General features: G+C 44.9%; 1 protein-coding gene across 1 annotated transcript in view; it reads left to right on the top strand.

Moving 5' to 3' along the window:
- The first annotated feature begins 5,476 nt into the window (after nucleotides 1-5,476).
- The window catches only part of LOC126163200 (trypsin-7-like), an 89,466-nt gene continuing 80,423 nt past the window's right edge, over nucleotides 5,477-14,519 (top strand). Inside the window, exon 1 of the mRNA XM_049920154.1 lies at nucleotides 5,477-5,605. Within this exon, the coding sequence (XP_049776111.1) occupies nucleotides 5,477-5,605 (129 nt within the window). The remainder of the gene's footprint in view (nucleotides 5,606-14,519) is intronic.

Raw genomic sequence — 14,519 nt, 5'->3', positions numbered from 1 at the left:
TTTCACCAGCAGCAATTCACACGTCTAAGTTCGCACTTCCACAGTCTGTCGCAACGTTTACCACAGAAACACTCTAAATTGACTGATAAATTAACTCTTCTTTGAACAGAGTGACTGAAGAAAAGGCTGGGCCGTCCATCGCCGTGACAAGGAATGCAGTATAATACAATCATAAATAATGTCGTCTTTATATTGGAGATTGCAGGCCACGGTGTATGCAGGAATCATTTTCGGGATGACTAATTTAGAAATGGAAGAAACTGCCCTTCTTTCCAGAAGATGTACTGTAAAAAACTTGTACTGTCCAACATGCATGCACAGCGTCCATCCAGAATCACGGACGGGAAGAGACAGATAGCTGAAGGATGAAAAATTTGAAATCGGCTTAAGGAAACATTAGAATATGTTCATCTTTCCTTTTGTAGATGTCTCTTTTTCGTGTAGGCATGTTTATACTGCAGCTTTGCTCTGCAAAGAATTCTGATGCTTATTAAATGACACACACTTTATGGCTAAACCAAAATAAGATCTACGAGGTGCATTCAAGTTCTAAGGCTTCCGATATTTTTTCTCTGGACTGGAAAGAGATAGAAACAAGCGCATTGTTTTAAAATGAGGCCGCGTTCATTGTTAATACGTCCCAGAGATGGCAGCACCGTACGGCAGATGGAATTTTACCGCCAGCGGCGAGAATGAGAACTGTTTTAAATACTTAAAATGGCGACGTTTTCCTTACTTGAACAGCGTGCAATCATTCGTTTTCTGAATTTGCGTGATGCGAAACCAATTGAAATTCATCGACAGTTGAAGGAGACATGTGGTGATGGAGTTATGGATGTGTCAAAAGTGCATTCGTGGGTGCGACAGTTTAATGAAGGCAGAACATCGTGTGATAACAAACCGAAACAACCTCGGGCTCGCACAAGCCGGTCTGACGACATGATCGAGAAAGTGGAGAGAATTGTTTTGGGGGATCGCCGAATGACTGTTGAACAGATCGCCTCCAGTGTTGGCATTTCTGTGGGTTCTGTGCACACAATCCTGCATGACGACTTGAAAATGCGAAAAGTGTCATCCAGGTGGGTGCCACGAATGCTGACGGACGACCACACAGCTGCCCGTGTGACATGTTGCCAAGCAATGTTGACGCACAACGACAGCATGAATGGGACTTTCTTTTCGTCGGTTGTGACAATGGATGAGACGTGAATGCCATTTTTCAATCCAGAAACAGAGCGCCAGTCAGCTCAATGGAAGCACACAGATTCACCGCCACCAAAAAAATTTCGGGTAACCGCCAGTGCTGAAAAAATGATGGTGTCCATGTTCTGGGACAGCGAGGGCGTAATCCTTACCCATAGCGTTCCAAAGGGCACTACGGTAACAGGTGCATCCTACGAAAATGGTTTGAAGAACAAATTCCTTCCTGCACTGCAACAAAAACGTCCGGGAAGGGCTGCGCGTGTGCTGTTTCACCAAGACAACGCACCCGCACATCGAGCTAACGTTACGCAACAGTTTCTTCGTGATAACAACTTTGAAGTGATTCCTCATGCTCCCTACTCACCTGGCCTGGCTCCTAGTGACTTTTGGCTTTTTCCAACAATGAAAGACACTCCGTGGCCGCACATTCACCAGCCGTGCTGCTATTGCCTCAGCGATTTTCCAGTGGTCAAAACAGACTCCTAAAGAAGCCTTCGCCGCTGCCATGGAATCATGGCGTCAGCTTTGTGAAAAATGTGTACGTCTGTAGGGCGATTACGTCGAGAAGTAACGCCAGTTTCATCGATTTCGGGTGAGTAGTTAATTAGAAAAAAAAAATCTGAGACCTTAGAACTTGAATGCACCTCGTATTATACAATCATCATCCAGTCTGCAGTTTCAGATAGAGCCATCCGATCAAACACTTGATATTTATTAAAAGAAATAGGCCATTTCTCTGGGTAACCAAATGCTCTCCACGCTTTTTATGTTTTTTTTTCTCAAACAGAGCCAAATCTGACTGTAAAAACATGAAGTAAATTTCATTGATCAGACTACTGAAAAAATTTGATATTATTTTGGACTGCCTGTTTTCGGCTTCAAAAAATTGTGTCAATGGAGTCCAAAGCTTAAGAATTCTCTCAAATGGCATTAACGACAGCAATCTTGTTTTAGAGTTGTGATATTCGCTATTTTTGACTTCATTAAAACAGCAAATACGAGTATTTAATACTTTCAGCCAGAAGGCAAATACTTGTTTATAAATAATGATTAATGTATAATGAGACGTTGCATGGCGACGGTGGAATTTTCTAAATAATGTAATTCGTCGTCTTTGGGCGGCAATATAAACAGAAAAATACGGATAGATATGCGATCCTTCACTATTTTGTTCGCTAGAGAACAAATGAAGCCTTGAGCGCTAAAGACTTGTACTGTTTTTCTCGAGTAAGACGGACGCAGATTTGTGGTAGTCTGGTCTAATTTTTACTAAATGTATATAAACGTGTTACGTCTAAGTTTGAGTGAAGTGTAAGGAACTGTTATAACTTACCGTGACGACGCACGAGCGACTCAAAGAAGACAATGGCTATATAAAAGAGCGCTCAATGGACATGATACGGACATAAAAATCTACCGTCATTGTAGTATTAAGCTTAAGGTACGATATATGTTTTAGTTATAATAAATATTTGTTCTGGGAATACTGAATCATTTAGCAGTGCTCATTTCTATTATCTCCTCAGTATTATTTTCATTTTAATTATGCATTTTGCTAATATTACAGACTCCAAGATCAGCAGTCCAATGTGCGTGTTACATTGATAAAAAGGAAACTGTTTTATCGTCTTCTTGCATCAGCTTTAATATTGAATTTCCCTTTTGTGTGATGTTACAGTTGTTTTTGCACCCTTAAGAACTTTCTGGTCCCTTAGGAAATTGTTTTGTCATAACAATAACTTCACAACCGGGTATGATCGTATCTACGATCATGAAGTAATTAGAAAGACGATAACGCAATTTCTTAATCAATAGCACGCTAGTTGTGACTGCCTCAAGCCACGCGAAACTGCAAGTAAAAACTATTCACATCTCATAATGCAATATTTTATGACAATGGTCAATCCATGATTCTTACGCCAATTGTGATTGATAAAACAGTTAGTTAAATCTCAATTTCCAACTTTCCATTGAATAACAACATCACTTTTATTTTGTAACATCACAGAGTGAGCTAGAAGAGTCTGGTGATTGTCATCAGCGTATGAGCAGAGCTCTCTCAGCTTCTCTGTCCTTACCGCGTTTATTGAAAATAATTATTAATTATGTTGGTGACGTTTATTTAAAAGACTCCAACAGTGCTTGATATGAGATCATGGAGAATACGGGCAGGGCATCGAATTCCTTCTACATCGTTTCCTGGCTGTTCTTTAATATGGTGAAACACATTCAGCTGGCCGCGTCGACTGAGCCCGCTGAAATTGGTATTGATATTGTCTCCACAAAAAAAGATTAATTCATGCAGTGAAATTTACAGTTGTCTTAAAGTGTCTCGAGAAAACTTTGCGATTGTCCCCGATGTTCCGTTTTTCAGCGAATCAAACTTGAATAGCTTCTGTTGGATTCCGTCAGTTTCAGTAAAGTATTGAAAAACTAAGGGAAACATCTTTTGAACCTTGTGATTCGATGCGTCGGTGCCTTTGCCGTAAAATAAAACTTTTTGTAATTTTTTTAGGCATTCGGACACGGAGTGTGGTGCGAGAATAGTTTTAACAATGGCTGTTGCTTTGGTTCTCACTGTAGACTGCTTTGCGGCGACTTTGGAGCCACGATACAATGCGGCAATCAGTTTTACGGCACAGTCAAGAGAATCGAATGATCGATGACGCTTGACACCTTCGTAGGCTGTTGTCCGTTCTGCAAGAGCAACGAACAATTCTTCCTGGTTATATTCTTTAACCACGAATGTAGAGAAAGACTTTGATGTCGAAGCTACTACGAATCTATTTGTACGATTCTTCGTAGAAATGCGATGTCTCTCATCTGCCTTACCTCCGTGAATCTCACACAACGATTCTTGATCTGTACGCCCTCTCTTGACAAGAGACCACTCTTTTGTTTAAACATCCGAAAAGTGACACTTAGTCTTTACATCCGTACGGATTTTCGTAAGTTATGATAAGTTCATTAGACGGTAAACGGTCGACAATAACAGTTTAGTCATCGAAGTACACGTCGTTATATACTTCTCGCTCTGTATACTCGTAGTAAACACTTCAAACTTGCACTCGTTGTTCGTATTACGTTTTAGAAGGAATTGTCTTATCAGATCGCTATTCAATTGGGAACTGCCCGATTCTTCAGCGTGGCGCTGCTTAAATAGTTCCAGCCCTGTATTATTAGAGAAGTCTGGTGTTTTCAGGAACTATGGCGCTGGATCCAGAAGGTGCTTGCATCGTCGATATGAGATACGCAACATGCAACGCCATCTGTGAGGCGACCTTGTCAACAAAAATTATTGACATAAATGAAACTGAGGTTGCATTTATATGTTGCGCTAACAGATGGCGTTATTTCAGTACCTGAGCCAAGTTCGTCAACAGTATATTACAAAATCGGGACAAAACTGGGTCGTATCGGCGTAACAATGTCCACAACGGTGACGGTCCCGATGTGTCGGCACGGAAGCGAACGTCACGCATCGCCACAGCACACTGCGGGCTGCCGCCCACTGTGCAAACACTCCGTCCGTGTCACCCCGACCTTACTGTCTTTAATCGCCGATGTTTAGGTGGTTAACTGTGTGTAGTGGTTAATAAAAAAGGAAAAGAGAAGAAAAGATTGAAAATGTGGAAAGAAATGCTGAATAAAAAGGGGGTTTTAAAATCGTTAATGACCGTGAAAAAAGGGAAAGATTGAAATGCAAATCGGGCCTCGAATTACAGAAAAGCTAACGGACTTCGTGATTCGGAAAAGCTATTGTTGGGGTGGTCCTTGTGGCGTTTCTGAGCAAAAGTCAAACGAATTTCCACTACAAAAATTATTGAAAGAGAACAGAGAATAACAAAATGTGATTAACAGGGGGAAATGGCGTAGATGAGAGTTCATCCTTTACCATGTTAACAAGTCTTCTCGCGTGCGGCGTCCAGGTCTTGTTCTCCAAAAATCTCCTGCTTCATTTCTGCGTGAAAAGTAGTAGCTGCTCCGAAATTAATTTCCAGAATACGTCTGCAGATCAGTGAGTTTTTTCGTCTTAATCCGACCAAGACTAGCTAATAAGTAAGTTAAGCTTCCGCTCTCAAGAGACAAAAGACGGATAGAAAACAAAAAGAGTTACAATTTTAGTACCTTCCTTTTCTTACATGTTTTCTCTGCCGTCGAGCGCTCGTACCGCTGCGACGGTATAATTTATATCTGAGGGAACGAGTGTAGCGCGGCGAAATTCGAAGTCGCGCTGCATGTGTGTTTTGTCAGTGAGTATTGAGTGGCCGAGATGGCGCACGCGGAAGTACGGCGCGACGCGCGCCCGCCCACAGCTCGGGCAGCACAACACACTAGCCTCACACAGATGTTCAGCAAGAGCAGGGGCAAGACTGTACGAGGCTGTGTGCAGTGTGGCAAGGTATGCTGGCTGTTACAATCCTGGGATCCCGCTTTCCCAGAAGAATCGAGTAACACTAATTTGGGTGAGTGGTAGTCTCTCTAGAGCGCTGTACAAAGATATCCGGAGTTTACAACAACAAAGCGGTACAAGTGTCAGACCAGGAACAACCGACTAACGGTTCAGCTACATTGCAATTCGACCAAGTCTTTCTAGGGCGAGTACCTCAGTCGCTAAGAACGGAAGCCCTGTAGCGCCACTCTATGGCCTGACTGTTGAAAGAGCAGACATTTCTGTCACATACTAACCTCGACGTTGTGTAAAACGTTGAAGCTTCGATATCGATGCAGTGAAAAAATAGGGCATTTCTGTCACGTATTTTGATATTGGCAAACTCACTCACCGTACATATAAGGTACTGGCCTACAGTCATGATCTGTGACGAGAGGCAAGGTTTCACACTACAACTAAGGGAAAATTCCAAACACTATTAATTTGTAATTATACTGCAAGAAATAACATTTTTTTCTCATTTGTTGCCCGACTCTGTTGACTTGGATTTTTCAAATTTGGTAAGAAGTAAGATTTCACAGTACAAGAAAGGAAAAGTCAGGAAATCGTTAATTTGTAGTTATATCACAGGAAAAAGATATTTGTTTTATCATTCGTTATTCGGCTTCAAAAAGAAAATTAACACATTCTCGAAAGCCTTCGAATTCGCGGGACAGATATACTGTCAGTAGCGATGTCGATACCAGGAAAAAATCGCCGAGATTCTCGATTCGCAGGATGGAAGAACTGTCTGCGCGCGGAACTGAGTCCTACTCGCGTCTGGCCACTTTAAAATTACATTAATCAATACCCAGCAATTGAGTTCGTTAGAGAGTCGGAATAGTAATTTTAATTCGAAAGAAGGGTGCTAGATACTTGACTGCTTTTTGATATGTAAAATACACTTCCATTCTCCTCCGTGTGTGCGTGTCACATTATCATCAAGTTCCAGATATTATTTATCATGTATTAAAGCAAAAATTTGCGTCATAAATCGATCTGCATTCTTAGTGCATACTGACTGTAACGTGACTGCAAATTTATGATTGAGTTTATGATAGCATTCGGCTGCGCAGCAATGAAATTACTTTGTCACTCTTACTGCACTTGGTTGAGTTATGTAATTTTAATTGTTTAATTGGCTGAAGTAGCCTCTGTTACTCTAAACTAATTTGTAAACTCACATTGCGCTGAATTAACGACGAAACATAGAGGTCGAACGATATTGTGTTATCAAGGGAAGACTAAGCGTCCAGATAAGCGGCCACGGTTCTTCTGCATTACTTTATCTGTGCTGCTCGCCGTAGAACGCACCTGCATAGAATACACTTGGCAAGTAATTAGTTTCGGTCTTGAGCAACATCAGATTATGGTCAAAGTAAGTGTAAAAAGATACACTCGATGTAATCTTATTTGATGGGAAGTTCCCCGGTATCATCTGGAGTACACACAGGTGTCATAACCAGGTGCCACGTTTAAATTGCCGCGCACTTACTTGGGTGTACGAACAGTGTTTACGTCCTGTACGTACTCCGACATTCCCTTGTATAACATTATACTGTACAGTGCGTTTATTCGAAAGCGCTACGAATCCGTCTTCTCTTCAAGTTGTTGTCGTTTTTGTTGTGGTCTTAAATCCGAAGACTGGTTTGATGAACATCTCCACGCTACTCTGACCTCTGCAAGCCTCTTCATCTCCGAGTAAATACAGCAACCAGCTGAAGAGCTGCAGGAGAGGTCGATGGCCGAGAGTGAGCCGGAAGCAGCCCAGGAACGACTGGGGCTGCCTGTGTGGAGGAGGCGCGGCCCGCGGGGCGTCGCGGGGCCTCCCAGGGGGCAGGCCGGGCCCGGTGGGCTGCGAGGCCAACGAGAGCCTCACAGCCAGTCACACCTCGCAGGGTAACACTGATCTCGCGACATCATCAACTTCAGCTGCAACCACTTGACTTGCCGGTGAGCAGCACAGCAGTGGTGCCTGCTATTGACAAACACAGGGACCCCTGCAGTGGCCCTCTCTCCAGTCAGGTCATCATTGCTACAGAAAGCACAGCCCGTGGTGGAGCTGTATAAGACAGTTTAAAATTAATCTCCTGCAAACACGAGCACAGGCGGTGTTCCTATGCTACGAGTTTCAGTTGCTCCACACGTGTCCAGAACTTATTAACAATCCGCTGGAGGATTGGAACCATTCCGCAAAGGGGTTGTACTTTGACCCTGTTTTCCTACCTGGGAGGGGAGCCAACCACGTACCGAGGTTCGGCCTTGGGGCGGTACGACATTGAAGTCCGTAGATTCTGAAGTAGAACTGAAGCAGGCGTCAGACACGATGACTTCCACCTCGTCAGACAGTTGGCTTCCCAGCTCTGTCACTGGTTGACACTAAGTTTTGGACTTTTTGCCCCGGGCAGACTTGGGCTGTGGTAGTCGCAGCACAGGACAGTGCATCAGGCTGGCGCCGGTGGCGACACCTACAACGTGCTGACACCAGGAACGTTGCCAACCGATTTCTCATACACAAACAGCAGTTGACCGGCGTTGCCTGGTGAAACGTTGTTGTGATGCCTCGTGTAAGGAGGAGAAATGCGTACCATCACGTTTCCGACTTTGATAAAGGCCGGATTGTAGCCTATCGCGGTTGCGGGTTATCGTATCGCGACATTGCTACTCGCGTTGGTCGAGATCCAATGACTGTTAGCAGAATATGGAATCGGTGGGTTCAGGAGGGTAATACGGAACGCCGTGCTGGATCCCAATGGCCTCGTATCACTGGCAGTCGAGATACAGGCATCTTATCGGCACGGCTGTAACGGATCGTGCAGCCACGTCTCGATTCCCGAGTCAACAGATGGGGACGTTTGCAAGACAACAACCATCTCCACGAACAGTTCGACGTCGTTTGCAGCAGCACGGACTATCAGCTCGGAGACCGTGCCTGCGGTTACCCTTGACGCTGCATCACAGACAGGAGCGCCTGCGATGGTGTACTCGACGACGAACCTGTGTGCACGAATGGCAAAACGTCATTTTTTCGGATGAATCCAGGTTCTGTTTACAGCATCATGATGGTTACATCCGTGTTTGGCGACATCGCGGTGAACGTACATTGGAAGCGTGTATTCGTCATCGCCACACTGGCGTATCACCCGGCGTGATCGTATGGGGTGCCATTGGTTACACGTCTCGGTCACCTCTTGTTCGCATTGACGGCACTTTGAACAGTGGACGTTACATTTCAGATGTGTTACGACGGTGGCTCTACCCGTCATTCGATCCCTGCGAAACCCTACATTTCAGCAGGATAATGCACGACCGCATGTTGCAGGTCCTGTACGGGCCTTTCTGGATACAGAAAATGTTCGACTGCTGCCGCGGCCAGCACATTCTCCAGATCTCTCACCAACTGAGAACGTCTGGTCAATGGTGACCGAGCAACTGGGTCGTCACAATACGCCAGTCACTACTCTTGATGAACTGTGGTATCGTGTTGAAGCTGCATGGGCAGCTGTACCTGTACACGCCATCCAAGCTCTGTTTGACCCAATGCCCAGGCGTATCAAGGCCGTTATTGCGGTCAGAGGTGGTTGTTCTGGGTACTGATTTCTCAGGATCTATGCACCCAAATCGCTTGAAAATATGAAACTTACTGGCAGATTAAAACTGTGTGCCGGACCGAGACTCGAACTCGGGACCTTTCCCTTGAAAATATAATCACATGTCAGTTCTAGTATAATATATTTGTCCAATGAATACCCTTTATCATCTGCATTTCTTCTCGGTGTAGCAATTTTAATAGCCAGTAGTGTATAAAGAAGTCCGATTTTACTGCATTCATTGTTTTCCGCATCCACAATGCCTTCTTGGGTCCACTCAGTTTTCAGTTCGTCTTGGTGAATGTCAACCAGGTTACTGCAAATCACAGCACCTTAGCTGTAGTTCAAATGGCTCTGAGCACTATGGGACTCAACTTCTGAGGTCATCAGTCCCCTGGAACTTAGAACTACTTAAACCTAACTAACCTAAGGACATCACACACATCCATGACGGAGGCAGGATTCGAACCTGCGACCGTAGCGGACGCGCGGTTCCAGACTGTAGCGCCTAGAACCGCTCGGCCACACTGGCCGGCAGCTGTAGTTCAAGGTGTTGTCCAGTTCAGTCTCTATCGCATACTCCCTGTGGCATCTACATTTTTGGAGGTCAGATGTTTGCTGGGATTACGTACTTCCACTAACAGTGTCCCACTGTGCATGCACATGACTGATTTTAAAGACCTACAATTCCCTCCAAAGCCTTTCGGATGAATAAGGGTAAAACCTTCTCAAAAAAATTCGTTTTCCGTTTGACTATGAAAACACATTCTGGCCAGTGGCGTGTATCCCGTTATTCTAAATGGCAGCAGTCTGAATATGTCCTGAATCAGGAGGAGTGGCGACATGAGCCCTCCTGCTGGACTGACTGTTGCTACACTCCAGCTGCCCACGTCTTTCGTCCGGAGGAGAATGAGAAAATTTCGAAGGGTCTACCCCGGTCCCACGAGCAGTTAGGGAAATAAACATCCACGTAGACAGAGCCCCCGCATGCCTGAGTAAGCCTTATACAACTGGCTCCCCCGAGGACTGTTCAACCACAACAACCACACACCCCATCAGTACACAGTACTCCTTAAGTATGAGGGATTTTTATAGAGGTTTTTAGCATCTTCGCGATCTGGGCAGTCAGGCAAAAATCCCCGTTGCCTGTGACACACAACATGCCACCGTGGTGCCATACAGTGGTCGCTGAAGCGTGTCCAAAGCTGCTGGTTACGAGGGACTGGCAGCACAGGAACTCGGGGGAGCACGCAGTGCAAGCTCTTTTATGGGAAGAGCAAGAAATTGGTATATTTTTTGAAATAATATTTTTGTGTACTTTATGTAGGTGTTTCTGTGTGTGTGTGTGTGTGTGTGTGTGTGTGTGTGTGTCTGTGTGTGTATGTACGTGTTCATATTTTTTTCCCACGATCTGGAATGAGTTTTTGGATGAATAAATAAATAAGTAAATGATACCTTGATGTTTCGTGGTGTGTCCTATCAACCGATACCGTCTGCAGTGAATAATGCCACACATTTCTTTTCTCCCCAATTCTATACAGTAGTTTCTTGTAAGTTATGCGATCTGTCTACCTGATCTTAAGCATTCTCCTTTAAGACCACATTTCACTTTATTTATTTATTAATTCCGAGTTCCATAGATCCGTCTGTGAACAGCTGACAGGATACAGAATGAGTCATGTTTTACAAACTGTTGGTTCAAATGGCTCTGAGCACTATGGGGCTTAATATCTGAGGTCATCAGTCCCCTAGAACTTAGAACTACTTAAACCTAACTAACCTAAGGACGTGACACACAGCCATGCCCGAGGCAGGATTCGAACCTGCGGTCGCGCGGTTCCAGACTGAAGCGCCTAGAACCTCCGGCCACACCGGCCGGCTTACAAAGTATTGTTTAGTACCAAGTACATCGAATTTATGATAGGATTGATGTAAAGAATATATGGACAACAGGAACTCACGAGTAACTTAATGTATTAACTTAATGTATTAATGTAATGTATTAATGTATTAACTTAATGTATTAGCTACCATACATTCTTCACTAGGAAAATAAAGATATACATAAATGCAGTGCATAAACTAAGACAGATACTATACTAATAAATTCATTTACATTATAATAACGTCCATCCAGAAGTAACTCCCTTAGTTTATCTTTAAACTGGGGTATCTTCCCAATCAGATCTGTGTTGGGAGAGCATTAAAAATACTGTTGCCACTGTACAAGGCTCCTTTCTGCACTATACTGTTTTTTTACATGTTAGTAGATATCAAGTTTCCTGTGTGTGTGTGTGTGTGTGTGTGTGTGTGTGTGTTTGTGTTCTGACTTTGTGAGTGCTCAGGGTCGAAGTTATCAGCGTCATGACCCATTTTAGAAGGAACGAATGTGAATAAGATCGCTAAAATTGTTACACACAGTGAGGATTTAACCTAAAAAGGACACTCGTGCGCTCACTCCCAGCTCACTTGCATTCACCCCCGCACAGTCACTCTGCCTCGCACGCATTAAGACTACCGAGGGAGCGTGCAGCTGCTGTGCCCGCTGGCAAAACACGAGTGAAGCGACAGAGGAGCCAAAACAACGGCGAAGGCAAACGTCACTGGCTGACCATTTACAAAAAACACGGGTAAGAAAGATCACCGTGGAAACACATTAAGACCATCTCTCTAAAATCTTGGGAGAAATGTTGGAGAATTCTCAAAACTTTAAAACTCTAACCACATTCGTCGGAAAGTCACTAAAAATAGAAGCCAGGTCTGTCGGCAGATCTGCCGCTACCCTCAGGTCTGAAAATAAAACGCAGTCTGGTAAAATGCGGCGCACAGTGGTCCGTACGCCCCAAGGAGCACACACCGGAGGGTTCTCTAGCCGGAGCAAGAAACCGTGCGTACCGGGGCTGTGACGTACGCGAAGACGAGTGGCTGAGTGAGAAGCTGGGCCCGGCTGGGCTGCTGGAGGGAGGCAGGTGAGGCCGTGCTGGCCGGGGCTGGCGCCGCCTCACCGCCCGCCGCTCGGCTCCCCACCTCCGTCTCTGAACAGCGAGGCGATAGCGTGCAGGAGGCGGCGCACTCCACTAGCTGAGCCGCTTCCCCAGCCGCTGCACTACCAGGAGTGTGTCCTGCATATTGTGCACTACTTTAGCTGCTGGGTGAGGAAGTTGTAAAGAGTGATTGCGATTCAGAGAATCGGATAGACGAGCAATTTAGCACCCGAATCGCGCCTCATCTGCTCCAGTGACCACAAGATGGCGTTTAAGGACATCGAGGTATTTAGACGGAGCACAAGCTCGGTTCGTGTCAAGGATGGGGAAGGAAACCGGCCGCCCCGTTTCCCCTAGGAAACGACCTGTTGCCTGGAGCGATTTAGGGAAATCGTGGAATATCTCGACCTGGACGGCCGGAAGCGGGTTTGAAACGTCGTCCTCTCGAATGCGAGTGCAATGGGCTAACGATTGCGCCACGTCGCTCGGTAAGATGGCGTATCACTCTGTGTCGAAGGCAGTAAAATCGCGAGGCAGTCGGACCTCGAGGACACGATAAGGGAAAACAACAGAAAAACACACAAAGAGTTGTGCTGCTCACATGAAATGTTCTTAAATATTGTCTTAAGAAAATATGCAGGACTTCAGCCTCTCAGGTACTGCACTATATCTAAAATTACTCTGGGCTTCTGCAATAGCTAGAGTGCAGATGGTTAAATCCCTGGATTTGGGTTCGAACTGGCTCCACACGAATAGTAGAGCAACCTTCGTTTTGGCCAATTTTGTTAGTGCTGGTCGACTACATCGGGGGCAGGTACGATCTCGGGGGCAAACCTACTGTTCTCCTTTGATTGACAGGTACTCGACCTATTGTTCTGTAAAGTGCTTCTCCGTGTCCCCCATTTCCTTTTCATTGACAGGCACTTAACCTATTGGGTCTGTTTTCGTGTACACAGTTAGAATTCTCAGAGTGTTATAATGACGTCACAGAACACCGAGGCCCGCTCACGCTGGTCCCATACGCTGTGGTACGGTCCACTGCTGAGAGAGATGTTCCAATGCTTCCCAGAATAGCACGTGGTGCGTTGTTCCTAGTGATCCTTTCGCCATTGTTATCTGCAGACGAGACTTTCAGCGGTAAAATTATTTTGCACATAGGGTCAAACTGCACTGACAGTTAAACTCCGCAAAAGTTATCTACAGATCATCAAATACATACAGGACTCACAAGAATACCATTACCACTCTAACTACAATTAAATATTACGATTGCTGGCACAGACTGGTGTACAGGTAATGTCTCCTCTTGACGGCTGTGGTTCTGGAACGAATCTCAGTATCTATAGCAAACTCTTGGAAATTGCATAGTGTCCCAAAAATACGTAATGTGCGCATTTGCAGGAATCTTCGTGATGTTTCGGCTTGTATGCACGAAAATATTTCCCCTAACAGGACGTGTTTACGAAAATAGCGCAGAATAACGTCGAAAGCATTCTTCCTCGCGCTCCCAACGTGGCAGCCTGTCCATCACGTGTTACCCTTCCTGCTTTCAACATACGCAATTGTTCTCACCTCTAGAAGCCTGTACACGCTCACGAAAACACCGTTAATCATAAAAGCATTCTTGTTGTTTGGAAAGAGAGCACTCTCTACGCACAGACGGGGGGAAATCAGAACAGTTATGCAAACAGAATTCGAAGCACTGTCTTACAGAAGAGAAAAAAAAATGGCCGGAATTTTTGGTATCCTACAGCTACGGGTCTGGAGATGTCCTAATGCCACAGTGCCGGATGAGTCACGGCATCCCCACTAGAGATGGATGGTTTGCTTCAGCTTGTATTTGACCACTTGCTTTCTCAGAATGTTCCGTACATAGCTTGACTCCATCTTGTTCGAATCAGTTTGTAGACGCTCCTACGTCCTGGCACAATGGATATCTTGTGAATGAATAGAGCTTAATGATTGTGTTTTGTACAGATCACCATACTGTATCGACAATTAAACTCTGCAAAATGCCCTACATATCGTAAAATACAGAAAGACTCTTACGCAATTACACTGCTCTCCCACTGCGGAGAGGAGCTCGAATATTAGAGCGCGAAACAGATCTTCAACCCAGCAATATATCACCGCATACCGAGTCGATGTAGTAAACATTCATTTCCTATCCTGCGCCATACAAAATCATCCCTTTTACATCATTTGTACATATATTGCGAAGACAGACAGCACAGTATATACTCCTCGCAGCACTGGATATTTCCATGAGAGGTCGGCGGTCATCCAACCCCGACGGGTGACCACAGCACT

The sequence above is a fragment of the Schistocerca cancellata genome, chromosome 2 (assembly GCF_023864275.1).
Source record: "Schistocerca cancellata isolate TAMUIC-IGC-003103 chromosome 2, iqSchCanc2.1, whole genome shotgun sequence".
NCBI lineage: Eukaryota > Metazoa > Arthropoda > Insecta > Orthoptera > Acrididae > Schistocerca > Schistocerca cancellata.
Note: the sequence above shows the minus strand (reverse complement) of the source record. Positions and strands in the feature narration are given on the sequence as shown.